General features: G+C 40.8%; 1 protein-coding gene across 1 annotated transcript; it reads left to right on the forward strand.

The window, feature by feature from the left end:
• The first annotated feature begins 59 nt into the window (after positions 1 to 59).
• Positions 60 to 16,941, forward strand: prickle3 (prickle homolog 3). Its single transcript, XM_026333207.1, has 11 exons — positions 60 to 249; positions 5,184 to 5,266; positions 11,458 to 11,641; positions 11,880 to 11,993; positions 12,589 to 12,726; positions 13,066 to 13,269; positions 13,758 to 13,944; positions 14,432 to 14,770; positions 14,869 to 15,171; positions 15,263 to 15,640; positions 15,730 to 16,941. Exons 1-11 carry the CDS (start codon positions 208 to 210, stop codon positions 16,188 to 16,190), a joined length of 2,433 nt encoding a protein of 810 aa, XP_026188992.1. The 5' UTR covers positions 60 to 207; the 3' UTR covers positions 16,191 to 16,941.
• Positions 16,942 to 17,432: the final 491 nt, after the last annotated feature.

Genomic DNA, 17,432 nt, shown 5'->3' on the forward strand with positions numbered 1-17,432 from the left:
TTTTACTTTGAAGCCTACACCGGAAGTGACTGGCTTGTCAGTTCAGTCACCAGAGTAGTTAGCCAAGGCGGAATGAGGAGTCAGTCAGTCAGTCTGAGAGCAACATCATGTAGTTTACCACGGAGTGACTTGAAAAATTCACACCTCGCTGTTTCTTCCCCCCGTTTGTTCACCTGGCGTCTGTGTTGCTAACATCCAGCGGACACCATGTTCCTGCGTGGCTCGAAAAAGCGACGGTCGAATTGCTCGGTAAGTGACTAACGTTCATTTTTAACGATACATTTATTTCTGAATGACTTTCCAAAAGTCAATAAACACTTTGGGTTTGGTCTCAGACGGTCTCCTTCCAACACGAAACACACTTCAGGATTAGGGTTTGAAGCCGTTCTCAGTTTTACTGTAGGAGCAGGCATGAAACCAACTTGTCGTGTGTTCGAGTCCCTCACAGAAAACAACCCAAGCGGAACTTTGTCACTTTGTCCCACCTCCACCTGGCTTTTGTGTCGCCGAGCTGCGTTTATTTTAAACAACCTCACCTCTTTTCATAACAGCTATAACAAACTATGTCCATGTTACAACTTTATACGATGTACCAGAAAGTCCTAGCGCACATTCTTTGTTTCTTGAGTCATTTCAAGCGCCCCAGGTACAGTCAGGAGGGGTCAGGCTACGTCATGGGTTTGTACCTGAGCAGGTTGGGATGTGGGAGCTGTAATCTGAACATGTTTATTACCTTTGTCAGGTTTTCACTGTAACCACAGTTGATGCTGTGTGCAGTAATGTTCCACTTGCCCAGTCTGTATGGTCAGATTAGGTGGTGATCGATTGAGCTCTGTCTCCCTATCAGAGTAACAGCTGTGCGCCCATTAAACATCTGGTTCTGCAGCGCATTTGGACTGTATCCAAACAGTGACTCCGAGTCTAAGTACATCTGCACCACAAGTCTGTAAAAGTCTCACATAAATTGGCTTTAATGAGCTAATCTCATAGCAGAAACTTGGCCTAATGCGTGTAAAATCGCTGTGTTTGCAATTGACCTCTAATATGTATGTATCTATATACAAATATTAACACCATTTAAACACTCAGGACACCTGTTCCTACCTTACACACGCAATAACTACATTTAAGTATTAATGAAATCATGAATATTTTATGCAACACTCAATTACACTAGAAGCGTTTTGAATCAGGTTACAAGGCAGATGTTTACAACAGTAGTGTATGTTTGCATAAAATGCATATTGCCTTTAAAAATTTGAATTATTTCCACATTAATGAGAGGTAAACAATGATTTATGTTCAGTATTATGAAATATTCAGATTTTCACTTATGAGTAAAAATTAAATATCCTCCTTTTTCTAGCAGCTTCTGTAATTAATACAATTTTGTCTATTACCTATAATAATATTTTACCTATTTTAAAAGTTGATCAACATGCCAACTCAGATCAGAAATATTATGTTGTCGATATAGCATAAAAACGCATTGTAGAGGCCACAGGACAGTCTTAAATATTTTTTCATAACATTGTTTTGATTTGGATGGCTTTTTGAATGGAATTATAATGCAGCATTTCAGAATAGAAGGCTATGCATGCACAATTAGAAAGTCAACCCTCAAGCAACATCGGGCCCTACATGAAGTCATGATCCTCTTATAGTCAATGCTTCTAACAAGAATAGTTTTGGACACTAGCCAAATTAGATACAGATATTCAGATGCACAGCTGTAGAGAATCCAAACATATATTGTGATTCAAGATACACAAACACTTTCACAAAGGTCAATAAGGTGGACATACAGATTATGCACAAATGTACAGATTATGAATTTCTGAATCTAGTTAGGCCAACATCCAAAACTGTTGAGGCACAGGTGTGAAAGTATATGATGTGATGCTTTGACACCATGAATGTACTCAGCATGCCAATGCGTTATAGGCCCCTGACCTCTGTTAACATTTAACTTCTGCAAAGCCTAAATGACGCTCTGTCGTTTGTCCTATTTGGGTAAAGAGCTCTGCTTTTCTCCTGAAGAGTACCACTCTCTTTGCATGGCCTTAATAACATCACTCAGTGTATTAATTACCCATTCTCTCATGTTATTGCATCTAATCCTGGCTACACCAGCACAGTTGCCTTTAAATGTCAGATAACAAAGCTGGCAAACTTTCAGTTTGTCCATTACCTGGTTACACGGTTACTGAGTAGCAACAGAGAGCTCAAGCAAACCCAGGCAGTAGCATGTGATTAAACCTTACACCCACTTACTGAAAAACAACGGTGCTGATATGAGCCTGACACTGAGCATGTGAGCTAATATGAACTTGAACATGTTATTTACTTTACAAACTCTTAGTTTAGAAGAAACTTCCTACTACCACTCCCATCGCATCCGACACTCGCAGCACAATAGACAAACCTCATTGCTGGGTCACAAACTTGACACATTATCTTTTGTGGAAAACTGAAAGGAAACACAGGAGACCCTCAAGTCTCTGTGTAGCCTTGACATATAGTACACTGCCACCATGACACAGAGACTTTCAAGGAGATGTTAAATTAGCTGGCAGTGAACAGTGCTGAAAGGTTGCTCTTAATACATTTATCCGAACACAGTCATTAAGAAATAAATCAAAGGTACTTGCACATTTCAATAAGCCTCTCAACTTTTTTAGTTAATGTTTTTTCCATCTCTAATCTGGTTTGGAATCACATGTAGTTTCTGTGTATCATGGATATGTTTACAGATAAGAACCTCGTCTGGTCTCCAGTGAAATTTGCCTAGTTAGATGCATTTTGATCTAAATCTTTCAAAACTTTCAAGGATTTTCTTATGCTGTCTGTTAGAGACAGACCATTTCCAAACCAAATCATCATGCTGAGCTCAGTCTAATGTAACTCAAGCCTGACAGGTGGTTAGAGAAGGACAGAAACACAGTGGCTCTCATTCTGCAGTACATCAAACAAATTATTCCACACTGAGGAGCAGCCAGACGTAGGAGTTTTAAAACCCGTGGCTGATTGAATGGCAGACAGGTTTACACTCAACTTACACTCTTCCCTGACTCAAGAGGTTATATTTTGACCAAAGCACCACCGCTACACAAGTTCAGAGGCCCCAAGCCTTCATTAGCTATGTTTGTTGTTACTTAGCTAAAGACAAAGGAGAACAACATGATGTTGTTCTGTTTGTAAATGATAATGAAATGAAGTTTCACAACAAGACATGTTGTACACCAAGAAAGGAGCTGCACTGATAATGTTAGGATTCACTTTAAAAACGCAGCTCAAAGAGTGGAGAAAAATGACAATGAAAACATGAACATATAAAGTGTCATTTCATTGCTCCCACCATGAATAGAAAGGCAGTAACACCCTATAGTATCCTGAAGAAGTGCAGTTGTCTTAGGTCAGCTACAGTTTCCAAAAGTGTTTTTATCCTGCAGCTATTTACTTTCTGTAACCTTAGTAAATGTAGTATTTATGAGTGTAGCTGCAACACAAGTGCTAAATGTACGGGCATTTTGTAATGTATGGCTCCCTGCCTCATTCACCATGTGAGTGTGTGACAGCTCTGGAGCGCCTTCCTAAGGAAATAACAACTGAAAGGTTCAGTCACCCAGAAATCATCTGTGTGCTTCATTTGGCCCATCTTGTCACCTTTCATAAATGGCTTTGTTAATAATCATTAAATTGGTGATTAATAAAGCAGCATGGTGAAGGTCAGATCCCAACGTGTGTATGTGTGTGTGTGTATGTGTATGTGTGTGTACATGTGCATGGCAGACTGAGAAGCATTTAAGTATGGCGTGTAATTTATTGTTCACTGACATGTGGGACTATTCTGGATTAACTAGTTCATGTTCCTACAAAACTGGATACAGTCATCAGTGCAAATAACCTAAACTCTCCAGCCAGAAACCATTTATTAAAAAACTCCTCAATAGAAAGATTTCTAATTTCGAAAACACAATTATTAAAAATTGTTTTATGTTCAAAAGTGCAAGAAGGAAGCCACTAATAGGTCCTAGTGCGTGTATCTGCAGTTTTTAAAATGCATTAGTAAAGCACTTAACAGCCTGTGCAACAACCTTTCCAACCACCACATATCAGCCAGATATGCAAAGCAAAGTCAGCATTGCCCTAATCAAAGCAATTCATTCCAATTAATAAAAAATTAGCTGAACTGATGATTTAGTCATTAGAGTTGCTGTCCTTATGAGGTGTGGATAAGCACGGATCAAAACAGAGCTGAGCAGGTATGCACAGGCAGCTCGCTGTATCACATATCTGCGTTTTATTGCTTTGCTCGTTTGCTCGTTTGCATGTTGCTTTCCTCACATCTTTGTGAACAACAGTACTATGCATCATAATGTGAAATGTGTTAATATGATGAAGGAAACAGGCAAATGCTGTTATGTTTGAAAGTTAGGCTTTGCATATGCACCCTATTTTCAAAACTGGGACCAAAAAAATGACAGGAATTGTGGGGTGTCACCTGTTTTTTTTTTTTTTTGTTTTTTTTTTTTTTAAATAGGCGTTGTCTTTTTTTCTCCAAATAATGAAGTGGGTAAAAAATGGCCATATCAACAGCAACCAAGGTACAGCAGAGTGAAGGCATCAGAGAAAGAAAGTAGAGCCTAGATGAAGAGGGAAAGGGTGCAGCTCTCATCCTGTGTGTGCTTCCTTCCTCTCATCTCTAAAAAGAGGCCTGTGTTTGACTATGGCCTGCACACACACTCACAGAATTAGAAGTGAGATATGAGGCAGTTGGCTTAGTGTTAAGCTACACTCTTGGCTAAGTCCAATGCAACGCTCAGCACTTTGAGTAAAAGGAATTTGATTTTATTCCTGCATCCCATATCGCTTCAGAACACACAGTAAAGCATTGCTCAGACTGTGGATATCTGTCTGAGAAGCGGTAGGTGTGAAAACACATTTAAACACAGAAGTGTGTTCAGCCTCCAGCCTCAGTGCTGTTGTAACAAAAGGCTGAGTGCATTCTGCTTGTGCTTAAAGTTGAAACACACTTACTCAATGGGATGCTGATGATTCTCCCACCGTGTATAGCAGACAGTGCTCATTATATCGTGTAGGTTGACGGTCTGGTGTCAGAAGGTTCAGATGGTGCTCTGTGGTAAATGGTGTGAGGTGAAGTTACTTTGTGTTGTTTTCAGCAGGAGGAAGAGGACCCAGACAGAGGTCAGCCCTGTATGCGCTGTGGAGACCAGTGCCCTGGCTTCCGTGTCCATGGCTGGAGGTACGAACTTTCAGACTCTTAAACACTGCGCTTTACCTTTACAGGAAATGTTTGTCTCCTGCTGTTTATTCACTTTAGCAGAATCTCCAGCTCCTTTCTGGATCTTGTACAGCTATTGTTACTTAAAACATCATCTGATATCAGTGTTTTTTGGGGGTTTTTTTTTCTTTTTGAAGCAGCTGGATGATCTTTAAAAATTCTTTCCAATTAATCTTTAAAAACATATTGCAGAAATTTGAAACCCTAACAATCAGATTAGACCAGTTACCCATTTGTGAAGAGCAAAATTATGCTTTTTTTCCCCCTGCTTTTTAAATTTAGGCACAAGCTGCTTTTAATGTTAGCATACATACTTTAGCTCTTAATGGCTATTTGTTCAGCGGTATTTGTTAACCATTCTCAAAGGCCCTATTTTCTTCTGTTAAGTGGCTTTTCATGTGCTTTTTTCTGAGCCACCCTTTCTTTTCTCTGTGTCCTTTATTGCTTTAGTGTATGTCCAGCTGGTCGGGCCTCTTGTTTAGTCCAATCCTGTCAATCACTCTAATAAGATTAGGCCTTACTGCTGTGATAGTAACTCTCAGGACCACTTCTCTGTCCCCATCACTGCCTCCCCTCTTTCTCAATTTCACTGTGGCCTTCTCCATGTCAGATATCACTGCATTCATTATGCTTTTAATGTATAAAACTGAAGAAAGATGAAAGTTTCACTTCTGGACATTGTTTTCCCAAAGTCTCAACGTTAACATGTAAGAAGTTACTCCTGATTATTTATCAGAGCGAAGCTGTGTGATGCAGATTACGTTGTATTGTGATTTTTGTTTTCAGGTCCTAGAACTGTAGAGGACAATCACCAGGTTAGACACACAGCTAAGATAATGAATAAAAAAAGGAGGAAGGGTTATTCTTGTTACGAGTGGCTACCCAGGTGGGCACTGCATGGGTGAGGCTGTCCGTGGCTTAGTGCTGAAGAGAATAAAACAACAGGCCGAGGAATGCGTAGTTCATGTAACCAAAAGACTGTAATTGTATATTTTAGCTTATTCAGTTCTGTTCCTTCTATTCAAGTCAAGACAAAGGCTTAGAAGTTAGGATGAAATCTAAAACATGTGTGCTGTGCTCTACCTCTGGACACACTCTGATACAAGCGCAGCCCCTGTACACATCAATCTGTTTACAGTATGTTTAATCTTTGTGGTGTTAACACAGTGCTGTGGTTTCTTGAAGTTTTTTTGATTTTGTCCTTGGATGAAGGACAGACGTGAAATGACATTTGGGGCTGGAGACAAATGGAAATGTCTTGTTTAGACAGTTTAAGTCTTTTAACTGATCCCATAGAATGATGAACATTATAGATTAAATGATTGAGATTTATGGGGGGTCAATTTTTGAAGACCCTGGAGTTTGATGCTAATTGCATCTTCCTTAATAAGCAATTTAGACTCACACCTTCTCTGTTAGGGAAAGACTGGCTACAGGCTCAGCTGCTGGTGCTCACCAAGAGGGAAGTGATCCATCTTCATCCTGAGCTCTTTCAGACTCAGCTTAAAGTGAGGTGGGGGGCAGATGGTGCTTCCGCTGCCCAGCGGCGAGCGAATTGAGTTACTTTTGACCCACAGGTCCCCGACATGCTTCAGTTTTTAAAGTCGCCATTGCTATTAGTTTCGTCGGCCTTGCAGAGATTGCTCAGTGGCCAATTAGAGGCAGAGAGTTACAAGACAAGGCCCATCTGTTTCTTAGAACAAGATGTAAGGAGGGGTCACTATTCCCCACTGAGGACAGCCTCAGTTATAGATCAACACGCCAGCAGCACACATTTAAAGCAGAAGATTATCTTATAACTGCCCCAGCAGTATTAATAACAGTTTGATGGCCTGGAATATGCCCAAAGACAATGGTATAGATTGGCTGTTTGAAAGTGGTGGAGCTGCAAGTTAACAATTATTTTTATTTTCATTATTAATTAATCTCGTAATTATTGTAATCAATTCCTTCGTCAGTAAAACGCGAAAAAAAAAAAACAGTGTGGAAATGAAAGGGACATAGTCAGATTACTTGTTTTTTCTGATGATGTCCAGAAACACAAGATATTCACTTTATTATATTGATCTCAAAAGAGTTGCAGAGAAATTGTTGCGTAAATAAACAAACTGATTAACGAGTGATCATTGCATCTCTACCTTGTAGCACTAGAGAAATACAGACATAGAGAAACATTAAAAAGCTCAAACTTAAACTTAAAATAGTAGAAAGAAAAAGAGAAGTGATTCACACTGAAGAACTGAAGCACCCTGTGTTCTCTCACATGCGTCCTATTCATTTTCAGTGACTGACCGATATGCCATAACTTCAGGAAGAGTGACTGTCATGCTGTGTGACTATTATTTCACCAGAGACCCTTTGCTGTAATGCAGGGCCATATCGATGCCATAGTATGACAAATAGCACAGCGTTGGCTAAAATCTGCTCCACTCATTTCTATGATTAATAACTGCGTCACAACTACAGTCGTCCATCTGTTATGAATCAGTCACAGTGCTCTGGTTGGAGCAGAAAAGGGACTATGAGTTTACTTTTCATCATGGTCACATGGGCTCTGAGATTTCAGTTTCAAAGGCAGCGTGAGAAAATTGTTGGACCTAATTGAAAAGTTCAATGTATGTGTATATCGTCTTATCTTTTTAAGTACATTTAACACTCACATGAGCATGTGTGTGCGTTGAGAACTGTGTGAGTACTTTGTGCGGGGTATGATTGTGTGCAGTGTGGTGATGCCTTTTGTGTGAGCCCACTATCAGCACGGAGGAGGGTGGGAGCCGGGGGTGGCGGGGACATTGAAAAGAGCAGCGCAGACAGAGAAATTACCACATGGGACGAAGCTGCCAGAGAATGTCCTGCTCGTACTGACAGACTGGCTGACAGGCAGAGAGTAATAGCCACCTTTCAGATGCAGTCCTTTATAGGTTCAGCTGAACGCAGTTTTGGATGGGACAGTGTCAACAGGCCAACCTGGACTAATCTGTAATGATTACAGAAGGTAAGGAAGGAATCATATTTTACTGTCTAACAAGATTCGAGGGTCTAAAAAGTCAAACAGTCATTAAGCAGGGAACTGTGGGCAGACTAAGTGATTTTGTGTACGTGCTTAGACGATAATTCTTCTGGTATGTCATATCCTGACTTGACGTTGTTTTGTACACATGCTGGTATGGACTTCAGGTGTACAATTTGACGTCATACCCAGGTGGTGTTCGAACTCACCTGCCTTGTACACACTGGCAGCCCATAACGTGTCTTCTTGAAAATACACACCTCCTGGTGTATTTGAAGGTTTACAGTAAAAACATGCAATTGAAAGCTTGGGTTTCTGGTCTGGTGAGATTGGGATTGATACAAGTCTGAATCTCTGCGTTCAACAAAATTAAATTGATTTAGCCTCAGCCAAAACTAATTAAGGCTCTTCAACAAGTTAATGTACATTTCCATCTAATACTCAGCGCAGTACTTCCACTGGCAGACACTTTCCTGCCCTTCATATGACCCTTCTTTATTATTTACACTGTATTTCAGAGTTGTTTGGTTACTGTTTCCCCTATCTCTGTCAATAATTTACGTATTTATCATAAGTAAAAACAAATAAAAGATATATCATGAAAAATAACAGCTCCAGCTGTAGCAGAAGTCTTACTGACAATTATTTTAGACCAGCAAAACAAATTCCGAGGCAGTTTTTTCAGGCAGCACAGTTCGGATGCACAGATGTTGCACAGAAATATAATATTCCTTAAGTAATTATATTTGTCTGTGCACTTTTATTTGACCCTTGTGCCCAAACTCCCCCATATTCTCCCACATTGAAATTTGGGGACTCAAAGATATCCAATGCAATTATACATTTCCATAAAAGTGCAGTCAATTAATGAATTATTTAATTATTTTCTGTCATTAACATATCAGTCATTTGACTAATCATTTTAGCTTTAATCTTGATAGCAGTTTGGTGAATGATACAAATATCTAAACCCAAGTGACAGTTAATCTACACAAATCATAGTCATAGCAGTTTTTGCACTATAATTTTCCACTGGCACAACCTTAGTATATTTGATTGGATTTTCCAACATTTGAAACTTCTTACAAATGCACTAAATGTGGTTCATATCCCAAGTAGACAAAGCCTAGTTTTATTACATCATAGGTTTGTGAAATAATTGAAAAGGACAGAGTACAGCACAGTGGAGTTTGATGTGTTGCAGTGTTGAAATGCCTGTCAGAAATGTGCTTTTTTTTAACTTTGGTGAAACCACTTGCTAGCAAAAGATTAATAAAATATGTTTTGGAAAAGCCTCCCTGGACACTGAAACTAGACAGTACACTCTACTATGGGGATGATGCTTGCATATATGGGTTAAGTTTACTGTCAGCTGTGTATGTAGTAAGTCCTGTTAGTTTAGGTTTGAAGAGAAGAAGTATATTTAAATATTGTGGCATGTGCACAAACTAGGCTTCAGTTGAACTCAGTGGAATGATAACTGAAGAGCAGTGAGCACAAAGACAAACATGATTTGAGACTGGCCTGCTTAATTTCATGCCCCAAATTCACTCAAATTGGCGCTTTGTCACCTCTTAGTTACTGTAGGCTGCTTGTGAGGGTTGGCACCCACCAGTGATTATATCCCTGTGAGGAGCACTTTAATCGTGTAGAGGGTGGTGGTGGTGGTGGTGGTGGTGAAGAGGAGGGGTACTGGTGGGGTAAGACATGGTGCATCTGCCATCTGTTCCATCATGCCAGGTCTGGCTCTGTCCTCCTACCCATTTACACAAGCTTGTGCTCGGAGGTGCTCCCTCCCCTTTTGTTAACACAGACACATGCATTCAAAGGCATGCACACACACAAATACAGCTGGGACCAGATCTGTGCCAACATGGCTTAGCCTAAGCTGACTTGCTGTCTTTACCATTATTTATATTGGTCCTACCAGCTTGGCGATCATGGCCGTATATGGTGCCAAGCAACTACAGCCACGTATAATAGACTGTCTTGGGCATGAGAAAAGATACTGCAGTGATCCCACAGTAGCGTGTCTTGACTAACAACTGCTAACTTGTTTAAAGAGAGGAGCACATTCACACTGACATGCAATTATTAATATATGGCAGTAACATTTGAAAGAAGGAAGAGTTTTTATGAGACAGTTGATTGGTAAAGGAGCGCTGATGCAGTTTACGAGCAGTTGTGTGTGTTTGTGTGCCGGTTTTGTAGCTGTGTGGGGGTTGGGTGCTGGAATAAAGCAGCTTTGTGCCTTGTGAACATGAGCCACAAGTGCCAGCTGGCAGGCTGTTATGCAATCACAACAGAGATGTACACATGTGATACATGCTGCATATGGCCAAGTTGTCACATCCACTCAAATGTGTGACACCCACACTTCACTGTCACCTAGGGGCGCTTTTCTCTAACTCCACCAACTCCCACACACAGGCGCACCCACCACCAGCCTGAATGTGGTGAAGAGACAGAGGGTAAGATAGGGTGTAATATAAAGCGGAGGGAGATTACTGCTTCCATCTTCACTTCTCTTAACCACCAAAGGATTGATGGCAAGGCTTAGGCCCGTGGCCTCATTTCCTGCTTGTTTGATATAGAAATGTCGGGGATGTGCTGGTGTTGAGACAGATCTGTTGTTGGTGTGGTGAAAACATGAACAGGTCTGAGGGTATTTTAAATAGTCTAGAGATTGCGTTTTTTCTGTGTTGTCCCTAATCTTGTTATGACCATTGTTGTATTAGTAATTTTTGGCAGCAGGGTGTCAAGTTGAGTCAAAGAATGTGTGTGGGCTGGTATTTGACATGATGTCTGCAACACAAAGTGTGATCGTAAGTAAAATGGTTACAGACTGCAGCAGCGCCCATGCTAACGTGGTATCGATATAGGCCTACTTAATCTTAACAAGAGTAATTTTTTCTTCTGTTCAGTAATCAGCTGAACATGTGCAATAAATAAAAATTCTGTCTTTTTTTTGATTTTTCAGATGTGTTGTGATACACTAACACTGTTTTGCACCTTAGTACCAAAAGAACCCACCTGTCATACTGTATTTATTGAAAGATTTGGCATTCGCTCACTAGTGGCTTGTGCTATAAATCAGTAAAGTCCCCAGGGATGAAGCCCATCACCGGTCCTGTCTCCACAGGAAGATCTGCGTGCACTGTAAATGTGTGCGAGAGGAGCATGCAGTGCGTTCAGTGCCGGGCCAGCTGGAAAAGATGATGACGAAGCTTGTTTCAGACTTTCAGAGACACTCCATATCTGACGATGACTCGGGCTGCGCCTCCGAGGAGTACGCATGGGTCCCACCTGGGCTCAAGCCTGAACAGGTAACAACCAGGGTGCACAGCAAGACATAAATTAATGCTATACAACTATGCTGAATGCACATTTTCACTTAGGCATGTTCATACATACACACACTAGAATAATTAGAAAACCATAGGGGAAAATTCTGTTTTTCTGATTTATAGGGGCGATTGAATAAATGGCTCTGTAATTGAATAAATTGCTCTTTGTATTCTGTGTCATTTATGCCTTTCTGTGAACTCCTGTCCCCTCACACAGGTTTACCAGTATTTTAGCTGCTTACCAGAGGACAGGGTGCCTTATGTGAACAGCCCAGGGGAGAGATACAGAATCAAACAACTGCTACACCAGCTGCCGGCCCACGACAGTGAGGTAACATCACTGTGACTCTTGACTTTGATTGTTCTACTCTCTGGCTTGCCTCCTGGTGTATTGTAGTAGTTTTGTGACATGCCAGATACATGTAATCCTTGACTCTAGTAAGTTTACTGCATCAATACAATAATACATTGTTATTACTATTGATTCGGAGCTTTGCAGTGAAGTGGTTATAACGAAAGAATAAATAAACCGCTAATGTTATAAATCATGTGATTGCTGCTACCTGTCATGGATTATGCTATTGTTGTGTCATAATACTGCTAATTCTCATCTTTTACTTTTCTGATGTTCATTTCTGTAGTTTAATTTTCTGTTTTTAAATGCCAGCAGAACTGTCCATTGGTTTAAATGTATTTTAAAGGTATTTATTTTAAATATCTGCTACACTTGAAGCAGTTTCTATCTATGTGTTTATTAAGAAAGTCATGAGGCTTATCCTCTCAACAATACATTTGTTTAAAATTCTTAATAGGACTATAATCATATTTTAATTCATCTTACTAAACTAAAGAAGGGGTGAAATCATTTTCAATTCATTTAATTATTGACTGTAGTTTTTCAGCGAGAGTTTCTGTGTTTGTTGCAGCCCCAGTACTGTAACTCTCTGGATGAGGAGGAGAAGAAGGAGTTGCGTCTCTTCAGTCAGCAAAGGAAAAGAGAAAACTTGGGCAGGGGCGTCGTCAGACTCTTTCCAGTAACTATGACAGGAGCTATCTGCCAGCAGGTAGAGCAGCATTTTTATTTTATGTCTAGAAAATGTAGTAGATTCCCTCATGAGGCAGGCCATTATAGTGCTCAGAACAACAGTACCGTATCCTTGTGTAGTTTTATGCCAAAATGTATGTCTTTTATAAGACTGGAGCCAGTTCAGATGCAAGTAGGTACAGGCATAGCTGACGAGGCATAGCTGACGGGGCACAGCACACTGAGATTTAATGATTACAGGCTGTATAAGAAAAATGCTGTGCAATCTAGAGTGCTCACCATTTGTTAAAAGATATACAATCTAACTTCCTTCCTTTTGCACCACACCTCACAAACCCGACCGAATATATTTTTCCAGTGTGGCAGACAGATCTGCGGTGGAGACATAGCGGTGTTTGCCAGCAGGGCCGGACATGGCAGCTGTTGGCACCCTCAGTGTTTCCAGTGTGCGTCCTGCAGTGAACTGCTGGTCGATCTGATCTACTTTTACCAGGATGGACAGATCTACTGCGGCCGGCACCACGCTGAGAGGCTCAAGCCCCGCTGCCAGGCCTGCGATGAGGTGACTGTCCCAGAATCCCCCACCTGTCTAAAAAACTCTCATCGGCACTAGGTGTCTAAAAGCAAACTGTAGTGCGAGTCCAAAAGTAAGACCCCAGATTAAACATGCTCTATCTGCTGCTTCATTACTGAGGAACTTTAATCTTTTCTTCTGGTAAAGTCCTTAGTAGATGGTTATTTGTAAATGTTTCTGTCAGGCTCTTTTTGTTTTGAATGGTCTCTCAGTCTGACTTAAGAGATTAGTTGACGTAGCAGACTAATGGATCTGGCATGATTGACCAAGAGTTCTTTTGACCCAGAGGATGGCTAAGCCTGCAACACAAGGGTGCCAATGGCATCTCTTTTGCTCAATCTAGTCAACCCCTATCCTTAGTATCATAAGAGTATTTTTACAACCATAATTTGATAACTTCTGTACCCATACAGGTATCATCGCTGTGTTGACTGACCTCTCTGTTTCTATCTGTTACTGTTTTCTCTCAATCTTAGATTATTCTAGCAGATGAATGTACAGAGGCAGAAGGAAGATACTGGCATATGAAGCACTTTTGCTGTTTTGAGTGTGAGGCTGCACTGGGAGGTCAGCGTTACATCATGAGAGAGAGTCGACCATACTGCTGCTCATGCTATGAGTCGCTATATGCAGAGTACTGCGATACCTGCAGAGAGCACATAGGTACTGAATTAAACAAAAAAAATAGATTTACTACTAGATTACATAAAGCTAGTCACCATTAGCGAGAAGGTATTCTTCTTCACTGTTTCTTTGGTAACATTTAACTTTAAACCCCCCTGTTTGACGTTTATAAGTATTATGCATTTTGCATCAGACCCCTGAATTTCCCTTTAGGGATGAATAAAATGTATCTATATCTTATGCAAAAAGTATATATAATATGTATATAATGCAGTTTTATTCTTAGTGTTACGGGTTATACTGTGTAACCTTGTGTATAAATAATGTATATAGCAATTGTTTATAATTGGAATCTCTTCAATAAAGACATATTCTTTGTGAGGTATGAACCCCCTATATGAAGTACTACAGTACTATAGTATTTAAATAAGTTAAATGAGTCACTCAGAACTGCAGGACATCTTAACAGAAAACACGGATATAAAACAAAACTAAACTCTATGTGTATTCATAAATCACTTCTCAGGTATCGACCAGGGCCAGATGACATATGAGGGCCAGCACTGGCACGCCGTGGAGTCGTGTTTTTGCTGTGCGCTCTGTCAACTACCTCTGCTGGGACGCCCCTTCCTCCCCCGAGCAGGGCTCATCTTCTGCTCCAGGTCGTGCTCACTGGGTGAGGATCCAAATAACTCCGACTCCTGTGACTCGGCCCTGCAGAGTAGACATGCTCAGCACAATAGACACTGTGGAAACTCAGACAAGCAGCAACCAGAGTGTGGTTCTCCACTGAAACCACTAGAGGGCATCAACCCCCCTATAACTCCTGCAAAAGACTGCATCCATAATGCAGTAGAAAACCGAGGTGAATATGGGACACTGATGCTATATTGATGTTATATAGCTTGAAGTTGAAGTGTATTTTTAGTTTCCATTTAATTTGATTTGCTCTGTTTCTGTCAGGTGTCCACTGCACTGCTCCGGTTCAGAATGGAGTTCCTACATCAAGTGGCTGTCCTCATCCAAGAGGCTCTTACTCACCTCTTCCACACATTCATCTAGGAAATGGCTTAGGTCCATCCTGGCCTAGTGACCTACCACATTACACTTTACTGCCAGGTGACGGTGTGAAAACTCCAATCAGTGGTGTTCAGTTCCAGCCAGAGCTAAATGGAAATACTGGACTAACCTGTCTTCATTCAAGAGGAACCTCCACTGCTAAAGACTGTAGAAACTGGGTAGAAAGGACAAATCAGGCTATGCAAGGTATCAGAAATCACATAGCATCAGTATTAGATAATTTTATAATCTCACCTCACTGTTTTAACTACAGTATACCCTGATTTTCTTCCTTCAGTGTTTCCTCCTCAGAGCCACATCATTTCCCCTGATTCACCTCCTCTTCCTCTCAACAACCCTCCTGTCCTCCCACCTCCTCTGCCTGTCAAGTCTCGAGACACGATGCCCCAGGATATACCCCCTCCGACTCACCCGAAGCCAGAGGAAAGACCCTCTGATTCTCCACTGCCGCTGACCCGCAGTGGCACAGCTAGAGTTAGCTTTAGAGAGCCAATCAGCAGCAGCTACTCTGTTGATGAAGACGACAATGAAGATGAGAACGAAGAGGAGTTGCAAGAGGGTGAGGAAAACCAGCAGGAGGAAGATGAGGTGGAGGGAGGTTTCAGAAGCAGGTTGAATCTACAGAAAGGTATTCCACCGCAGATGGATCTGCTGGGTAAGTAAAGCCCTCACAAAGTTGAATGCTGGCTCACATGGAATCTGTCAGTTAATTCCATTTTTGTCACAATTTCTATTTCCCAACAGATGGGTCTCCTTATAAACAGCGCAGTCTACGGCGAGGTTGGAGTCGTTGCCGCGTGCCCTCTGACCCTGCTCTTCACCCAGGAGCAGAGAGGCATTCCCGACGCCCCCGTCCCGACCGGCCTCGGCTGGACACCCTGGACAGGAGAGGCGACAAAGAGAGGGACAACCGATGCTCTGCCACCTCCCCCTCACTGACCCTCCAGGAGGGCCACTACAAACACGAAGACTCTTGTTCTACGTGCTCCTCATCGTCAGACTCCGAGGAGGAAGGCTACTTCCTGGGACAGCCCATTCCTCTTCCCCCACAGCTCCGGAAGCAGCAACCTGAGGAGGGCAAAGACAGAGGGGAAGAGGAGAAGAGGGAGGTGCAGAGAGAATGGGGACTGAGAGGCAGCTTGAGACGTAGAAGAGCACAGAGTCTCAGTGCAAGAGACAAAGATAAAAACTGTGCTATCTCCTAACCCCCACCAACCAGCACTATCAAAACACAACACAAGAAGCACCAATGGCTCTTCTTGAGTGTGGTGTTTAAGTTTTGCGATGGAGATGTGGTATATTTAGCACATACAGACTTTTCCAAATGCTATTATTTCTAATAAGCAATAGAAAGCACAATAAACCTCAGAAAAAGTCTCTACCTGAGTTTTATGGTGCTGACTTCTCACTTTTCAACACTAAGATTTTCCATTGTTGAAAAATATGTGGATACTGTAAGAATGTGTGAGTTGTAATGAATGTTGAATGATTATAGCTTATAATTGTGAATTACATTTTAAACATCCACAAGAAGCATTTACATATGAAAACTTCCAGCAGCGACAGAAACTGACAGCACATTCCTCCATCATGGGTTGTAAAAGGAATACTCACTATATCGTACTGTAACTCTACTGTAACCACTATCTGTGCTCTTATGTGCAATGTTAATGTGGCTGTAACATATTATAGTTAGGAATATTAAATGGCCAAATATGTGATGGAGCATGATGACTTCAAATTCAAAAGGATTGTCAAAATGAATATTAGTGGTTAGGTTTGTTGTTTTGTTTTAGGAATACTGTATATTTTTAAAGGCTCTGATCATGCATGGTTTAAAGGTCATTTATTTTTATATACTTGGTGTAGGTCCCTGTTCTTGCTTTATTTGGGGTAAGAAATGTATTAATGATAGTTTCTGTTTGTGAGACATTTATATGGTGACACTAAATTGGTCGAAATCGTCTAAATGTGTGTGTTTTTTCACAGACCTCTGAACTGTCTCAGCTCATAGTGTTGCAGTATGAAATGTAGTACATGTATGTAGTATATTACTAAAATTCAAATTGAGGGTCTTCTACTTTCCTTTACAGATACTCATCTCATGCTATTTCATTCTTCTCTCCTAATATTGTACTTTTACTCTACTACATTTATGAGAAACATTTGGCTACTTAAGATTTTGGAATACAAAACACACAAAGAGCTTAAAAAATATAATAATTTGATATAGACTAAGCTACCCGAAAGTAGAACTGAAACAATTTATGCATTGATCAACAGAAACTACTATTTAAATAACTATTTTAAAGTATTTTATTGTTTTTTCATGTAAAAATACCAAACATTTAATGTTCAGGATTTACAGATGTGAGGATTTGCTGCTTTTCCTTTTATTTTCCACAATTTTATGATTTTTTTTTCAGAACCAAGAATCTTTTAAAATA

Source organism: Mastacembelus armatus, chromosome 7 (assembly GCF_900324485.2).
Source record: "Mastacembelus armatus chromosome 7, fMasArm1.2, whole genome shotgun sequence".
NCBI lineage: Eukaryota > Metazoa > Chordata > Actinopteri > Synbranchiformes > Mastacembelidae > Mastacembelus > Mastacembelus armatus.